We start from the raw sequence: 18,286 nt of genomic DNA on the forward strand, positions 1-18,286 counted from the left end.
CCTCTCCTCTCCTCTCCTCTCCACAGGCACCAGATCGAACTCTTGTCTTTACCAAGGGACACCACAGCTGAGGAGGACAGGCAATCTGCATCTACACCAGCTTAGCAGACAATGAGTAGGCAAACCATTGTCTCCTTGAGTCTCTGCATGGCTCTAGCTCCAAAAACCTGCATCCTCTTGGATGGCTACGTTACCTTGGGGTCACAAATATAATCTCTTCAGTACATAACAGTATTACCCTGGTAGAGGGTAAGCCCAAGTGTAAAACACGCTGTAAATGGCAAGAGCATGATTTTTCCTCTTGTCCTGAGATCAGGGACCTGAGATATCTTAATCTTAGGGTGTGCTAGCTATCCTCAGGCATGAGACCGATTGAGTTACACCTGTTAAGACAAATATCAGTGGAAAGCCAGAGTCCTGGCTTTGAGTCATCTGCCTTCAGGAACAGGGAAGAATCAGCAGACTGAGCAACCTTATTTTTTCTACCACAATGGCTGCACATCCTAAGAAGGGCAGATTTAAGGCTCCCACTGAAAATATGGGGAGATGGAGGGAGACCATTTACAATTGCACGGTTACTGTTAAGACTTAAATAAACCTCTCTGGCAAAATCCAGACTTCAGTGAAATCAGTGGGAATTTTTCCTTCAAGTAGTAATGGAAGTAATCTTTTACAGCTCCTTTTGAATTTTGAAGGCATACAGTTTCAACAGCAACTGTCAATTTTCATTCCACATCACACTAATGTAATAAAAAACCCCTAAGTGAATGGGCACCTTTATTACCTTTCCAGCAAATAAGGGGTCCCTTTGACAGTACACCTTGGGAGCTTCTTACTAGGTAGTACTTTAAGTGCTTCTGCTTCTTTGGCTGAGTGGTTAGCTTCAGGTTGATATGATTGGAAAACTCTGTGAAGTACCGAAATCCTCTTTCTCCACAGCCTATACAATTCCCAGAAAATCCTGGAAGAATGAAGCAGAAGATGTACATCCAGATTAAATGACTTGTACTATCTGGTAGGAATAAGGCCATTTTAACCCACCTGCACATCCAGTTCAGAGCAACCAGAGGCCTCCAGCCAGACACATTCTGCAGATGCCTTGCATAGCACATTTGTGCCACGAATTAGACCAACACAGGCAGATTTTAGTCTTAGCTTTTCTGAAACTTTTCCCTCTTTCTAGGTCATACTAACTTATGCCAAAATCCTACCACCAATTTTCCACTCTACACAGTGCAGAGAGGAAATACTACTTGGCAGGGATGCCACGCTAGGAAATTTCCATGAGGAAAAAAAAAAAGCCATTTTTTATATATTAAAACATATGGATCACAATCTGCATGCATCTCTCTCTCCGTGGTAGCCACCACAACTTCATGCGACTCAAATTAACCTTAATATCTAATAAATTTTCTCAGAGACCCCTTATACAAAGCAATTTCCAGGTAAGCTGGACTTTATGGCTTATTAAAGCCTTAAAAGCCATCATGTGATGTCAAGATTTTAATGGCAAAATTTAGGAGTGCTTCAGGATGTTTATAAAAACCTACAACCCCTCATGAAAGCAACAGATTCAGGAGCAAAGGCAGAAGATTGCTTTTCTGCAATGTTTCCAACATGGTTTCACAGAAGGGGGTGAAATTTTGAACTGGGGTCTGGAGAACAGGGTCTTGATTTCCAGTGCCATCCACAACTATGTTAATGGGAATGTTGCACGTAGATGGCACTGGTCTAACATCTCCCAGAACAAAGTACAGGGCACGTTCTGAAATGGGCCTGCCTTAAAATCCTTTTTGTTTGAATAAATTCTCTATTACCTAATGCTGAACAATTAAACGCCTCTGGTTCACTTGCCACTCCACTTACCTCTGAATCACTTTCAACTTTTAATAAAGTAATATTTTATATTCTTACTGGAACATCGGCAATGATTTATAATAGCGCTGGGCAGATTAATATGCTTTATCTTGCTGGGGGTGGGGGGGAGTGTGTCTGGTTTTAGGGTTTTTGTGGTTTTCTGTTTGGTTGGGTTTGGTTTTTTTTTTCCATTTACTAATCAGTTCAACAATTGTAACAGAACCAATTTTTCATCATCACTGCTATCATTATTTTCCACAATACCAAGCATTTTGGAGAACAGTGGTGCCTACATTCACCCATCAGCCAAGTATGCAGTTTTATGAAAAAGATATTCAGTCTTTTTCACAAAACGCATGTTCCATGAAACTATTATTAATTAGGCCATTGTCCTTAGCTTTACTGTGCCTCATTAATTATCTTTTACCATCATGTTGCTGAGGATGCCAAGAAGTAGATTTCTCCATCCTGTTTCTCTTGGGACTGAATCAGTCCTTCCCTTCTCCCTTGGAACCCAGGGGAATTATTGGTGTATCTCCATAGCTGCCAGAAACAGCCACTGGGGTCTCACATAGCAATCAAGTCAATTCTTTGTTCACAGGTACCAGTTACATAGGCCTAGAGGCATTTAAATATGTAACATCAGCAATGCCAGGGCAGAGATGTGAGTCACTGGCCTCATTCTCAAATGATATCAGAGACAATAGATGGCTACAAAGCTGAGGGGGTGGGGAAGAAGACTTAAAACAAACAGAAGTAGTAGCACATTAAATCAGACTAAACAACACCTGCCTGTCTATCAGATCATTCTTACTGATCAACTCTTGACCCTTTCCCCTGCTCAGTGGAGTGGAAGCTCCTCTGAGTACGGCAGATACCCCAGAGTACCCCGTGATCTCGCATCCCCAGGAGCACCCAGGAAGGGCACACTGCACACAGCTCCCGTCCGTCTCAGGCCAGTGGGATTTCAGCTGCAGGTCCAAAGATTTACAGTGCACAGTAGCATGTTAAATGGATCAGGGGGAGAAACAACATTAAAGCACGTTAAGTGCAAAACTGAGGTGTTTTCGATAGTCATCCAAGATACTGCCAGTCTGGACCAGAATTTGAGCAGCATGCTTAAATCAGGGTATTTATGCTTTAGTGTAATTTTTTCCTCTGTTGAAAGGTCTTTCTGAATATATTCTAGGCAGCACAATGACTGGAGGGAGAAATGAGAGAGTAAATTCAAAACAGGCTAAAGGAGCCAAAATACATTAAATCAGTTTTACTAGCCCATTAAAATGTTTACCAGTTGTGAGCCAGGCAGGAAATCTAGGTTCACGTACACCTGTCTTCAATCACCAAGAAGCATTCCTGTATTAAAATTTTAAAGCTCATAAATGTAACTCATTATAACACAAATGTTTGGTTTAGGTTTGGTTGGTTGTTGTATTCCACCTCCCCCATGTATAAGATTTTGAGAAGCAAACTGCCCTCAGAGCTCCTATTGAGAACAATGTTCCTGGTGGAGCCAATGCAGAATTTGTCCCTTAATCCACAGAAAAATACACAGCTCATCTTCAACAGCTGCATGAGCTTGCTTTTTCTTAAATGAAAATGCTGGCAGCATCAGCAGAGATAAACAGTATGTGGATAGTTCCCATTTAGAATGGCAGGGCTGCAATTGACTTCTGCCCACACAGAAACCACCAGGCTTCGATTGTGGTTAATTGTGAAATGAGAGACTTGTTTTAAAATAGGCTTTTAAGGCAGGTTCAGCTATAGATTTAATTTAATAAAAACAAGCCTGTCCTCAACATATTTCCAATAGAAGGTCATTAGCTGAAATGACTTTAGATTATTTTGAACTGACCTTTCTCTCTGAATTATTATGGCACAAGAAAAAAAAATCTCTTACCTAAAAGTGCATTTTTTCCATGATCATCTGGCAAAAACCGCTTGTCAACAGCGCAGACCAGAATGTGTTCAGGAAGGTTTGGAGATTTGGCTCCTACTAACAGGAAGCCTGCTGGAATATCAATTTGCTCCATGCACAGAGATACCAACCGTAAATCCTTGCCTGCTTGACAAAAACCTAAAAAGCAAACCAAAACGAATAATAAATCTTCAAAGTTTTGTTTCATTTTCTTCTTTTTATCAGTTACGAAAGTAAATGGAGCTTCACAACTTGATGCTGTAACTGGAGGTTTTAATATATCCTTTTCAAGAGAAATAGAGGAAATGGAGATAGCATCTCATCAGATGCACTAGCTCAGGGTTTTGGAGACAATAGATAAACATTATTTTAAAGAGATCCTGAACACATTCAGGCAGAGAAGATATGTGAAGTCTCTAAAGATTAGACATCAAAGGGCTCAGAAACTCAATTTTTCAAAAACATTAAAAAAAAAAAGGTTTGTGATTTTATAACAGAAAACAGCTCTTAAAACATGCCAAATAATATTCTTTGCTAAACTTCAGTTTATGGTCTTTTCAAGGGAACCAATTTCATCTTTGTTGCTTTTAACAGGCTGGCACTGGTACATCACCAAGTAATACAAAGGAAGGATAAAAATTGATGACTGTAGTTTAGTGCTGACTACCAAAGGAAAAATATCCAACAAATATGTAACTTGTCAATACATTTTAGGAATTTTAGCAAGTAAAAGATTAATTCACTGGTCTTAGAGATGTACACCATGTTTTCTGTAAGTCTGTTGAAGTCTCAGCGGACTGCATGACTTCAAGTCTCCAGTTAAGTTTTTTTCCCCCACTCAAATACACAAGGTTGGTCCTTGTGCTACTGGTCAATCCAAGGCTAAAGCCAGCAGCAGCAGTGGGCTAAACTGAGGACTGGAGTCAGGTCCTGTTGTCCCACATCCTGCAGCGAGCAGGTGTCAGGCTGGAACACACACAAATCACAGCTGGGCAGCCCAGAGCTGTGGCCAGCCACCACAATGGGGCCCCCAGGAGCTCAGGGCTCGGGGAGCTTGGCAGCCATGGTAGGGGTTTTTCAAAAGGTTGGATGGAACAGCTTAGAGCAATTATGGGACCTCTTGAGGTCTGGTTGGTCTAATCTTTTGCTCAAACTAAAGCTAATGTCAAAGTTCAATTCTTTTGACTAAGTAAATCGACAACAACATTTGAAGACTCTTGCATCAGCTTCAACACCGGACTTACAGGGACCAAAATCACCCGTGACTACTTTGTACAGCTCTAACATACCTAGATAGGCTAGAACACCTCTCCTATGAGGACAGGCTGAGAGAGTTGGAGTTGTTCAGGCTGGAGAAGATAAGACTCTGGGGACACCTTATTGTGGCCTTTCGGAACTTAAAAGAGGCTTATAAGAAAGACGAGACAGAGTTTTTTAGCAGGGCCTGTTACAACAGGAAAGGGAGTGATGGTTTTAAACTAAAGGAGGGGAGATTCAGGCTAGACATGAGGAAGGAACTTTTTACAGTGAGGGTAGTGAAACACTGGCCCAGGTTGCCCAGAGAGGTGGTAGATGCGCCAGCCCTGGAGACATTCCAGGCCAGGCTGGATGGGGCTCTGAGCAATCTGGTATAGTTTAAGATGCCCCTGCTCATTGCAGGGGGTTGGACTAGGTGCCCTCTGAAGGTCCCTTCCAATCCAAACTATGCTATGATTCTATTTTTATTGAGTAATTTCTACTTTCAAGGAAACAACAGATGTGAGAGAAAGCAAAAGCCATGTGGCTTCCTCCACAGGAGAGGATACGATAACACCAGGTTTCCTCATTTCCCTTAGGCAGAAGTCAATGAAAGCACCATCAAGTTTTATGAAGAACCATATTCTTACATTGTGTTCCCTTCCAATTCTCACTTCTCCAGCTGCAAGCTGAGTGCTACAGTCCAGCCTCATGCCACTCACAGCAGCAGCTGGTGGAAACCCTCCCTACTTCAGGACATCCAAAGACATCACATACTTATCCATTGACTGCCTCTCTTTTGCTACAACCACAGAAGTGTCGTAACATAGACAACACATGCATGTATCTGCATGAATCAGTAACTCAAAACAAAGAAAATCACAATCACAATAATCAACATTACTGTTAAAAAAATCAAATTAAACATGGAATTACTGTAATATCTATTAAGAACTTCAGTCATAAATGTATATTACTTACACTTAATTTAAACTATTATTCAAGTAGTCCATATTTGTTACAGAAATTGTAAGGATAAAATGAAATTACAGGAGAAACCAAACCACTGACTAAGCATCTAGAAACACAATGTGATCACAGTTTAACCCAAGAGCCACCTCAACCATTATTAATATGTCTGCCCTCTTTACCTACTGTGCTAAAAACCATAGTTTAAAACTTCAGCAAAAATTATGAAAGTTAATTGGTTCTGGTTTTATCTCAAAACTGCACCAGGCAAAGAGCATGTGCAAAATGGAATGCAAATGCACAGAACCGGCTAGTGTGAACGTCCTGGCAAGCAGCAGCTTGCTGAAAACAGGGTCCAATACAGGTTCAGTCTTGTGCCTATACCCACAGTCTGCTGAACCAGCTCTTGGCTGAACAGTTTCTCCAAGTTATTCAATCAGCTCAGTTCAGCAGCAGCTCATTTGAGCTGAAAGTTACCTTGGACTCGCCTCTCACACACACCTTCTTCCAGACAATTTATTAAAATCAGGTGCCTAAAGTTTTTATTTACAAATCAAAGGATTATTATAATAACTTACCAATAAGAAGTGACATAAGTTTTAGCGGAAAAAAACATTTATTATTTTCTGATTAGATGCAATTTGCTTTTAGTATGTTAAAATTATTTTAATGTGTATTCCTTAGAAACACATTGATCCTAATAAAATAGAATGCTGTGTACCAGGCTATGTATTATCGAGGCTTTTCAATATAATTTAGAAAAAAACAATTGCAGATAAATCTACAAAAAACAAGCAAACAAAAAACTCCCTTACATTCAAAATAGAATATGCTTTTTCAGATGTTTATCCCATTTGGGAATTACATCCAGAATTTTCAAAACTGGCCTTAAATATTTAGGCATTCAGTGAAATCTGAGTAACTGACATGCCTAGAAAATACCACTCTACATCTAGATTTAAAATAGAAAAATTACCCACTGCTGACAATGTGGGCAAACAGGAAATCTGTAGATAAGGATTATGAAACAGCAAGTGGAGTAAGATTTCAAGACAGACTTAGGCCTGTGCTTTTACACAATTACTCGTTAGCCTTGTCTCTATCCAAACATTTTCAAGAAATGCCCAGAAGCACAAATGGTGACCAGTAAGAAGCTTTTGAATGAACTGTTAGCAACAGCAATACCAGGAAAGCAGGATTTTTGCTTTTAAACATTGCTACATTTCAATGTAGACTTGCTTCCAGAAAGAGCACACAACACTGAGAGAGCTGAATATCATATGAGAAACTTAGAGCCTCTTTGGATGCTTGAGGGTTTTGGGGTCCCAGTAAGGTGAAGCAGTACTCCAGCACTCCATAACACCTGAGACAAAAGCCAAGATTCGGCTGTTATCCAGGCTTAGGAGAAAAACAACTTCAGCTATGCCTTGAGCAGCTGCACATCACCATTCTGCATGAGTCCCCAGGGGAGGAGGTGCAGGAAAACTCTAAGAAATCCATCACAATATCACAACATCTTAACAAGTTTCTAAGTGTTACTCGGTGACATCTTAGCAGTACCAAATGAAAAAAACTGATGTATCTCAGTCTGCTGTCAGAGGCAACAGCAGCCTCTTGCCTGAGAGACTGTTGATCTGAATATACTTAATATTTCCCACCATTTAGGATATGTTGGACCGTACTGTAGAAACGCTGCATCCTGCCTAATCTGCAAACAATACCTCAGATTCCCTATATTGTCTCTTACTGCACCCAAAGTGCTCTCAGATCCCTTCCGCCTTGCACAATCTCCTCTGGCATCCTCCTCCGCTTTGGCTGGCGACATCTCTGGATCAGAGGTATGTCTGTGCAGACTGGCTGGCCAGCACATGCCTCTGTAATGTTCAGGCTGTGTAAGAGGAGAGCTATAATTATGCTTCCACCCCGGGGGACATGAGTTTGGGGACACTGATGTCACCCAACCAGCTCCTGAACTTCACAGATCTTGCTAAAATTCAGTATCTTTAGCAAGAGGGGACAGCACAGCCAGACCCTCAGAGCCCCCAGGGGCTCCTTCCTCTCTCGTGTAGCCAAAAACTGGAATGGCTAGGGCCAGTGAGAGCTGTGGAGCTTGGCCAGGTACAGCTGGGGCTCACCTCCACCAGCAGACATGGAGAACATGTAAATCGGCTTCTGTGAAGTAAGAGTCTTGAATTTTCCTTCCAAGACATGTCTTGTAGATGTCTTTTTAAGCTGAATGAGAAAATTCCACCCAAGACACACGGATTTGGAAGCAAGTAACTGACTGCGGGGAAAGGAAGGAGGAATTAACCCCTTTCTCTGCTACATTTTCTTTTCATAGCTAGCAAGTAACACAGAGACCCCAACCTTATTTTCTGTTTTGCACGATTTTGCATTGGTATTTAATTATCTGTTAGAGATAACCATTTCCACATTTGGAAAGACAAGATAAGATGTCTCTGTACAAATAGAACTTGTGCTGCCCATGTTTAAGATTTAGAATATGCAAAATCCATTTACATTTCATAGCTATTCACTTACAATTAAGCTTGCACCTAAATCTCTATGTCAAGCAGCACTAGCACTTGTGACTCTTAAGAAGAAGGAATGGCACTTTAGTGTCACATTTACCTGTGTACCTTTTAAGGACGTCTAAGTATGAAGAGGAGAAAATTCGTGACCCACTAAAACAAACCAGCTTCTCTTTATGAGATTATTTATCAACATGTAATTATAAAAAAGTAAAAGCACACAGCTAAGCTGTCTCATTTATAAAATCATCTTCCCATAGGATCTCAGCCTTGTTTTAAATAAAGAACAGACATTTATATTCTGATTAGAGATTTACAAATACCAACAGTCACAAAAAGAATAATGAATAGCTTTTACAGACATTATCTGCATTTCTTTGAAACAAAATTCATTAGTTTTTACTTCTGAGAAGCACATTTGTGTTCTCCAACATCACTTCATTTAAAATTAATCCAGTTCCATCTTCCTGAAAAGGAAAATGAATGTCCACAACTGGCAACATATAGAAGTGGTAGAATCTTCTTAAAAAATGAAATTTGTATATATTTTCCCTTTCCTCACCAGTAATAAGAAGTAGTTTCAATGTGGGGTACCAGCCTCTTGTACTGCAGTAAATAGGGTATTTGCATAAGAAATTAGCTTCCAATAATTACATATGAATTACCGGTCACTGTCACTTGCTATTGTAAATTCACAGTAACTGATCAGGTGTTAAGTACCTGCTCACCTAATTGCTTCTGAAACTACCTTGGCCCTTCTTTAAGCATCCGGTAAATTGAGGATTTACTAACAAAAGAAAGGTGCTACTATTGTGTTTCCCACAGCTTGCATAAAATGCTACTCCACAAGTTAGAAATAGCCTCTTTTAAAGCTACAGCAAACAAGTGATTCAGAACAGATTATTGTATTATTTTGTTGCATATTTGCGGTACCTGTATGAAAAAGAAGTATTTTTCTTGAAGCCTTATTTTCATGGAAGGTGTAAGTTAGTTACAGAAGTTTGTGTTGAGCAGAAAAAAAAAGGCCCTGAAAATTAGGTGAATGCCTTTTATGATGAATGGTAAGTATCAATGGCAAATGCAATTGCTCTTGAGAGTTAAAGGATCTAATATTATGGAGAGCTGAGAAGGAACCTCCAAACTGTCACTTGTGAGGCACTTGTTTTTTTAATTGATGAATAAAGGCATTAAAATCTATTTTCTGCACCCATGCGACCGACAACTCAGTCATCTGAATAAAAGAACATATCACTGCAGAAAATAATATGACGGTTGTGTGGCATACATTCTGAATTCAGGAAAAGCAAACAGCACAAAAAAGGGGAAAAGGTTTCACCCCATCTGTGCTAAAAGGTGGGAGGACAGGTTTTATGGCAAGCAGAGCTATGGACTTCCAGTACCAATATTTTGCTCTTCGATAATCAATTAAATACATGCTTAGTTTAAAGCATCCAAACACTTACAGTAGCTTCAATTAGTCTATCAGTATTCTTTAACGTTTTCCTAAAGTTATTTATCTTCGTAATTAAATAACTAAGATAAGGGATGGCAACAATGGCAGCCATCCTGTCTTACATCTCTAGAAGGGCATATTCATGAGATGAAAGATGAGCTATCAGATTATTATCTTGCTGAGATAGGGTCTGAATGTTTGGGAACCTGGTTGTTTGAAACACTTAACTCAAACCGTCCTAACATATCATTAGCAGTGTTTAAAAAAAACAAAACAAAATGTATTTTCCTTTCCTTTTTCCAGATAGAAAACCACTGCTCTCTTAAATCAGCTACTTGAGAAAAACATTAAAGAGCGAGACAGATTCTGTAAATTCAGAATGGTAAGCTTGACAGAGACTAATGAATTCTGAGGATGTAACACAGGAAACTTTGTTCTAGCGTGCTCTGATCATAAAAGACTTCTAGATAAAAATAAAAACACAGAACTCCCATTGGAAGGTAAACATGGAACAGCTTTGCACATGGATGAAAGGTCACCCACCTCTCCAGCAGAGACATATACCCGTATCTGGAAACTCACAAATAATGCTTTTTCTCTGGGCATGCAAGTGTAATGAAGGATCACCAGAATGTGTGAAGGAGACTGAGAAAGATTTCTTGATGTCATATATAAAGCTCCTTCACAAACAAATGTATAGTGGCCTTGGAGCCAGATAAGGTCCTGAGCCCTGTTCCTGCTACTGGCAGAGCTGTGTCACCAATAGCTACAGAATCCCAAACCTTGAACCTGAATGCATTCACAACCATTTAATGCATCCATTACACTTCCATGGGGCCCTGTAGGCATGATCGGCTCTTCTCCCTCCTTTAGTGTTTATTCTTTACATATCTAGAATGTGTAAGCAAACGCTATCTCAGCTTTTGTCTTGGTTAGCAAAGAGCCTCATTAGATAGAACCTTTTTCCTCCTACCATCCTTCTGGTTGTCCTCTGAATCCTGCCCAGTTTATTTTACATTTCTCAAACAGAAGCAATAAGAACTGCTCCTGCTCTTCACAGGAGATTTTGCAGCCTTTATTGATACTTGACCTCAACTGAGAAAACCTTTGTAGGAATACATTGTTTTATACTTTCTCCTTCTTTCCTCCTACTAATTTAGATGCCTCCAAAGGACAGCAAACACACTTTTCCGTGAATAATGAATTCTTCCAACAACATTCACCAGCTTCCCATCGTAGCCAGCCTTTCTGTTTTTGTGTTATAGGGAACTCATGGTACCTTGCTACAGAGGGTAAACATGCATCATGTAAGCTGCATTTGGAAGGCATAAATTCAAAAATGTCAACATTTGCTACCAATTACCAAAATGTTGAAGGATTACCCGTCATCAGTGCTTTCTTCTGTTACCTCATAACCATACACTACAGTAAGGTACAAAAGCATTCTACAAATTACATCTTTTTATGACCTCTACATAAGAAAGCTCACAATTCAGGAAGATATTGAATAAAATGTCAAGAAGGGGTTTTGAATCTGCTGAGAAGGGTTGTTTGTTTTCCACGGTTTGGCAGGGAAGTGCTTTTAAGATAAGCATATCTAATAAGTATGAATACATCTTCTTTACAGAAGTTAAATCTTCAATACATCACAATTATGGAATTAAGATGAACCAGTTACATCAAGTTTACTTGGTCCCATAGGTATATTCGTAATTATCTGATCCTTTAACCTATTTTAAAACAGTACTGTCGACAACTTATCTTGAAAAACAGGACAGCTCATAGTTAACCAGCAATGGCCAGCAGGCAGGTAGGGAAGACAAAACAGACAAGCTTCTACCACTATCCTTCTTATCTCCTTGGCAGCAGAAGGAACACCAAGTCGCTCTCATAGAATCATAAAATCATTTCAGTTGGAAGAGATCCTCAGGATCATCGAGTCCAACCATAACCTAACACTGGCACTAAACCACATCCCTAAGAACCTCATCTAAATGCCTTTTAAACCCCTCCAGGGATGGTGACTCCACCATTTCCCTGGGCAGCCTGTTCCAATGCCTGACAACCCCTTCCACAAAGAATTTTATCCTAACATCCAATCTAAACCTCCCCAGTGCAACTTGAGGCCATTTCCTCTTGTCCTATCACTTGCTACTTGCTCTTCTCTATTTTCTCTCTCCAAACTCTTCCGTCTGCACATGGAAGCAACTAAATCCAGTTTTGCCAATGTTTCTGAGAAGAACTGAGGAACAGACAGAGAACCAGCCATACTGACGCTGACTTCAGTAACTTATTTGAGGCCAGTAAACCAGTGATGACCAAAGAAAATAAGGGAGTTTCAGAAACTCAGTGCCACAGCGAGTCTTAGACCCCACTTTCAAATAATACATTGTCTGAAATACATTCTCTTAATCCATATATTCTCAGATTTAAGACTTTGAGTAGAAAAAGTATTTCCAGGCTTCCTAGCTCCAGAGTGTCTAACTTTAGAGACTACACATTATACTGAGAATTAGCTGTAAAGATTCCCCATGAAAAAGAACAGACACCAACCATCAGTAGTGCAAGACCCTTCTGGGGCAGGTTTTTGTGAATATGGGATTGGTGGACTACTTGAATCTGACATGTCTTCATCCTCCTCTTCATCTTCCATTTCATTAACAGTTTGGTTGGTAGAAAAGTCCAGACTTCCATTTTGTGAATAGCGATGTACTAACTCTTTATCCAACTCTTCTACCTTTGGCTTCACATCTGCAAGAATAAAAAATAAAATAAAATTTTCAACAGTACTTGCATCTGTCTCCTTTTAAAATAACTAGCATGCCATTCCTTCTCCTTAATGAGACCAAAGATTCAGATTTTGTGTCACACAATGAACTGTTCTGTGCCTGGTTTTTTAATAAAATGCATCCCACCCTTTTCTCACACAGAAAAAAAAGCAATTGAAACGTGCCATACTTTCATGGTTACCTTCCGGTAAGAAAGGAGGCTGGTCAGGATCCAGGTACAGCTGAGAGAAGATTGGTCGTGGGACAACGCTGCTACATCTCAGAGAAGCTTCTATGGAGTTATGAAGAGCTTCTTCAAAACGGGCAGATTTTAGTTGCCCTGCATATGAGTTCCCCATGATCTAAAAAACACAAAGAAAACAGCCGATAAGGGGGTGGAGAAATGCACACACAGATCATTTACAAACAAAGAATGAGGTTTTTACTAACATCCATTGTGACAAAGATACAAAGTTATTAAGAAAGTATGGTACGAAAGTAACACCCCTAACTAGTACCCAACGCTCACATTCTCAACCTGGTAGACTGTATCCTCTTGTTTCAATAACAGCTTTTAGCACATTTCCAACACACTGCTTTGTGTCTTCTGCATACATGGCCTCTCAACAGCCTCAAGAACCTGTTTGGTGTAAAGGTTAATGGAGGGTAGATAAAATCATTATTATCATCTTTTCTAGGATTTTCAGATTAGGCTACAGGAGAGTCTGTAACATAGAAAATTAAGGACATCAAGTTTGGCGTCATCACTAGTTGTCTAACAGTGTGTTTACAATTATTTTACTTGTCAGTATGCCATCATTTGCAGAGAAGTAAGACATACAGACATCCAATAACGTGAATTTTTGCTCTTGCTAATATTAACTGAAATTACATGGAAGGTCAGTTCTCTGTATTTTCAGGGTCTTCACCTCTTGTTTTCAATGTAACACTATGATTTACATGTAGTCTGAACCATATAATTCAAATGACCTAATCATAGTCTTACAATATAAGATGTAAGTAAAAAAAGAGATAAATAAATAACATCCAAACCATACACATCAAATGCTGTGAACTGTTTTTATTTTAAATTATGTTTTATACTAGTACAGGGATAACAATAATTTAAATATCTGCTTTGCAATTAATACTTATATCAATGATGCATTTATGAACTTCATAAAATATTCAAGCACAAACAGACCAGTAGATCGTAACTACTTCTTGCTGACATTATACAGCCCATAGACTGTTGTATTTGTGCCCCCAGCATTAGAATACATCCTCTCAAATGTAAACATTTAGTAGCAGGATGGCCATGGAAGGTTTTACGAGGTAAGGGAGACTCACTGAAACATGAAATTTTTCACTTTGATAGATCGTCATACCATATGACATTTTCCCCAAAGAAACAGCAATCTAATATTTTTCAATACTATGATTACAGGACTGCATTTTCATAGAATTTTATTTCAACAGAGAGAACATTTCCCCAGTTAAATCAATAGAAAAGTACAAAAACGTATAACATTATCTTTGTACTTCCCTTCACTAGATGTCCCCTAGCCCTATGACCAGGAAGAGACCTCGGCCAAGAAGATAAGCTGGCATTTAGAAAACTACAATTCCACTCCTGCTTTATCATTGGGTTGCTCAAGGTTCTCAGGGCCACCTGTAAAATGGTAATAATGATGACAGTCTCTTACAGCAGCATTTGAGATCTGCTGGTATAGACAAACATCCAAGAGCTAGATATTACTATACTACTGGAATACATAGGCATGAAGCTTATCTAATTACCTCCAAGTTTGCATTGAATTTGGGAACGGCAGGGAGTGCCTACCAGCACACAGCTACCAAGCGAGTTAGGGAAAAAGTTACATGGAAGCAGGATTAAGGTTGCAGTTTACTAAATCCTATCAGGTGCCTTCAAAGAACTGATGAAAACGGCTAAGTGACTGAAATGATGGTTTTACTGAAATCAGTGACAGCATGTCCATAAATGTCTGTGAAATCATGACAAAGTACCGTACCATTAAATTGCATTCCATAAAATTTCATTCCTGTCAGGTACAATGGGCTTAAGGTAGGATTTCAGGGATACATTCAAACAAAAAATACTTCAGTTAAAACACCATAATAAAAATGAATCAGTCTTCAAGAATCAGAAAATTTGCAATTCCCACAGCACATCATCTGCATAAAGTCTGTTAATCCTCCATGTTTTTTACAATCTACACCACAGGTGTCAAACTGATTTTCACTGGGGGCCACATCAGCCTCATGATTGCCTTCAAAGTGCCGAAAATAATTTTAGGACTGTATAAATGTAACTACTCCTACATTTGTACAGTCCTAAAATTACATTGGGCTCTTTGAAGGCAACTGTAAGGCTGATGTGGCCCTGGTGAAAATAAGTTTGACATACCTGATCTATGTGTTGTGCACAATTTATGCCAATTACTTTCATTCGGATGGGAAACTAACTGTATGCACAAAGCAAAAACGCTGGCCAGCCAAAGCTATTTAATTTGCCTCCCTGGCATCTACACAAAGAATCACAGAATGTCAGGGATTGGAAGGGATCTCAAAAGATCATCCAGTCCAATCCCCCTGCCGGAGCAGGAACACTTAGATGAGGTTACACAGGAAGGCGTCCAGGTGGGTTTTGAATGTCTCCACAAAAGGAGACTCCACAACCCCCCTGGGCAGCCTGTTCAGTGTTCTGTTACCCTCACTGAGAAGAAGTTTCTTCTCAAATTTAAGTGGAACCTCTTGTGTTCCAGTTTGAACCCATTGCCCCTTGTCCTACCATTGGTTGTCACCAAGAAGCGCCTGGCTGCATCCTCGTGACACTCACCCTTTATATATTTGCCTGTGGACGGTGACTGTCACGATTCACCTGAGAAAGCGGGTTAATGTTACCGGAGGACGCTTTTAGCTTGCCAAGAGATTGCCAACAAGATTGCAACTGGAAACGCCATGTGAAGGACAGCTTAGGAACCACGGCCGTGTGGAGCCCTGGGCTCTCTGCAGCATCCCAGCGGAGGAGGAGGAGGAGAAGGAGGATGAAGGAAGGCTCGGCAGGGATGCGCTTGTGCCCGGCGGGAGGGGAGCGGCCCCGGGGGAGCCGGGAGCCCCGGAGCCCAGCGCCAGGGAGCCGATTTCCTAACGCTGCCCGAGGCCATTAGGGCAGCGGCGCCTCACGGGGAGTTCAAGGCAGCTGAGAGGGAGAGCAGGGGCGGGAACCAGCGGCTCAGCCCCTTCGGGGGAGGGGAGCGGGGGACCCTCCTGTGGCCGGTTCGCGTTGTGCCATCCGGACCCAGCTGGCCCAAACGCCAGAACCACCGATTCAAGGTATTAATGCCTCAGCGATTCTGCTTTTTGAATCTACCCCGGGTGCAATTAGGGAGCACCTTTTGTTCCTCCTACCCATGTAAATGGGAGAGGCAGGTCCCAGCCGGCGGGCTGGGGCGCAACCTGCCCTAAATGTGCTCGTGGGGGGGAAGAAGGCGGCAAAGAGTCTGGAGGAAAAATAGATTGGTGGAATTTGAAAGGAAGGAGGAAGAAGAAAAAAAATCTGCTATTAAGACATGTACCTGCCGTATCTGCATTTAAATGTGGCCAAACCCAATGACTTAGCGTAACTAAATTAATGCTCATTACTAAAAAGCCCTTAGCCAAATAGTATGTCTATCCCACATGCCTATATGAGGCCATTTGGTAAAAACAAATGAATAACAACAACAACCACTGTGGCTTTCTAAAGTGAAGTTAAGCCAAGTGTTCCCTAAAATTTTGCACATTTAATGTTAGATTCAGTAGGTTTGGGGGATGTGGGAAAGCCAGTCCCAGTCTTAGTGCAGTTGAGACTGACACAGCGCCTGAGAGAAACCAGAGCTGACAAGGACTGAGCAGCTGCTCCTTGGTCTCACCTACCTGGTTTTCTCCTGTCCATGTATCAGTGCTCACCCTCACACCCGCTGTACTGTATCCAGTTGTACCGCACCAAACTATGCTGGAGCGTACTCGGGTGCCCTGAGAGGTTTCTAATAAGCAGGTGGTTTGATTTGGGGGTAAATAATTATTTCCATAGCTGCATGTGCAGTAATTGCAGCTTGCTCAGCACACAGCTCATTAGATTCCCAGTGATGAACCATTTGCAAATCTGTAATACTGTGTTCCAACCCTCGCCCTTCTGCCAGAACCACAGGATACCAGTGTAAACCGTAAGTCGCCTACTTTTTTAGCAACCTTTTAAGCTCTGTTTTAGATTTGGACTGTACAGGATGCCAATATATGCATCATGCAGAGTATGTATGTGTAGCAAGATGTGCTGCTGAACGTTCTCCCCCCACATCCCACCAAGAAGAAAGTTCAGTTTGATGACTGCCACTTTCCAGGCCTCCCCTCTGCACCTCACTAACTTTGCCACTCAGACAATTTTTATTTCATGTTCTTAAAACTTAGTATAGAGAGGTTAGAAAGCACAATTAAAATGGAATAATTTCAAAATGAAAGCTGCAGCAAAACATTAAGTAAGAGTGGAATTTCCTAACATTCAGATCACCTGCACCTCCAGGCTCTATCACGCTCAGGGTACTCCCCTGCACAGATCCAGATACTAAGGCACCATGATAGCTACCCAACACATCTCCACTGCTGCTATGCTTCTTCTAAGCAGACTTCCTAAGCCTACTTCAAGTTGTCTTTGCAGCGGCCCGTCTCTGAACTGGAGGATTAACTGTGAGATTTGCTGGAGTTTGAGAGCTGCCTTACAACAGAACAGGAAGGCAGCCCTCACATCTCAGTCCTTACAAAGACACATGGACAAGGCAATCATGAAATTACGCTAACCTGACCACAAGTGAGGAAGTATTAATGCTACAGGTTTTAATAAAAGATTAAATATGGGCATTTGTTATAGCAAGTAAAACTACAATTACCAGGTGCTTCCATAGAAGCAGACAGAAGTAGAAGTAATAAAAGCAAAATTTCAAAGATGATTGATTTTAGCACCGCATTGTTTAACCATGTGGTAAAGGACCCAGTGAAATTCTGATCACTCTCTCAAGCCCACACGCAGAACTTAAAGGAAGTCTTGTCAATTCAAGCAAATAATCTTGTCCCATAGGGTCATCCAGGTTTCAAAATATGTGTGCAAAAATGTGACACTGGTTGTTCAAGAAGAATCAGAGCCCAGGACCAGCAGAACTGCAATGTGTATGTACAGTAAATGCTACCCACTTTTAGTCAGAAAAATAGGTGACTATAGTCCTTCATGTGCCAAAACCCAAAAAAACCCAAAAAAAGTAACCTCTGGAAAGTGGATTGTTACCCAATAGCTCTTGGGAGCTGGAACTCCACATTGAGTTGAAGGCTCTGCTAGTAAAAATATAATCAGATCATTCAGTACACCAGATACCACATATTTGGCCTCCAGGTAGGTCATGACCCCAGAGACTTTAAAGGAGAGGAACTGAACTGGAGGATGAGGGAGGGGTGAGTGTTGTTGTTATGGCTTAAAGCAATTTCACAATTACCTGATAGCGAA

At 40.8% G+C, this 18,286-nt stretch overlaps 1 protein-coding gene across 5 annotated transcripts in view; it reads right to left on the reverse strand.

The window, feature by feature from the left end:
* Nucleotides 1-13,091, reverse strand: part of GREB1L (GREB1 like retinoic acid receptor coactivator) — a gene marked incomplete at its 5' end in the record, with an annotated part of 63,048 nt that extends 49,957 nt beyond the window's left edge. For 4 of the 5 annotated variants that reach the window (XM_080339255.1, XM_080339252.1, XM_080339254.1 and 1 more), the window contains 4 exons: nucleotides 785-961; nucleotides 3,758-3,934; nucleotides 12,518-12,715; nucleotides 12,923-13,091. In XM_080339255.1, coding sequence (XP_080195381.1) covers nucleotides 785-961; nucleotides 3,758-3,934; nucleotides 12,518-12,715; nucleotides 12,923-13,091 — 721 coding nt within the window. The remainder of the gene's footprint in view (nucleotides 1-784; nucleotides 962-3,757; nucleotides 3,935-12,517; nucleotides 12,716-12,922) is intronic. The other variant, XM_080339253.1, reaches the window with a different exon arrangement.
* Between the last annotated feature and the right edge of the window lie 5,195 nt (nucleotides 13,092-18,286).

The sequence above is a fragment of the Nesoenas mayeri genome, assembly GCF_963082525.1.
Source record: "Nesoenas mayeri genome assembly, chromosome: 2".
Lineage (NCBI taxonomy): Eukaryota > Metazoa > Chordata > Aves > Columbiformes > Columbidae > Nesoenas > Nesoenas mayeri.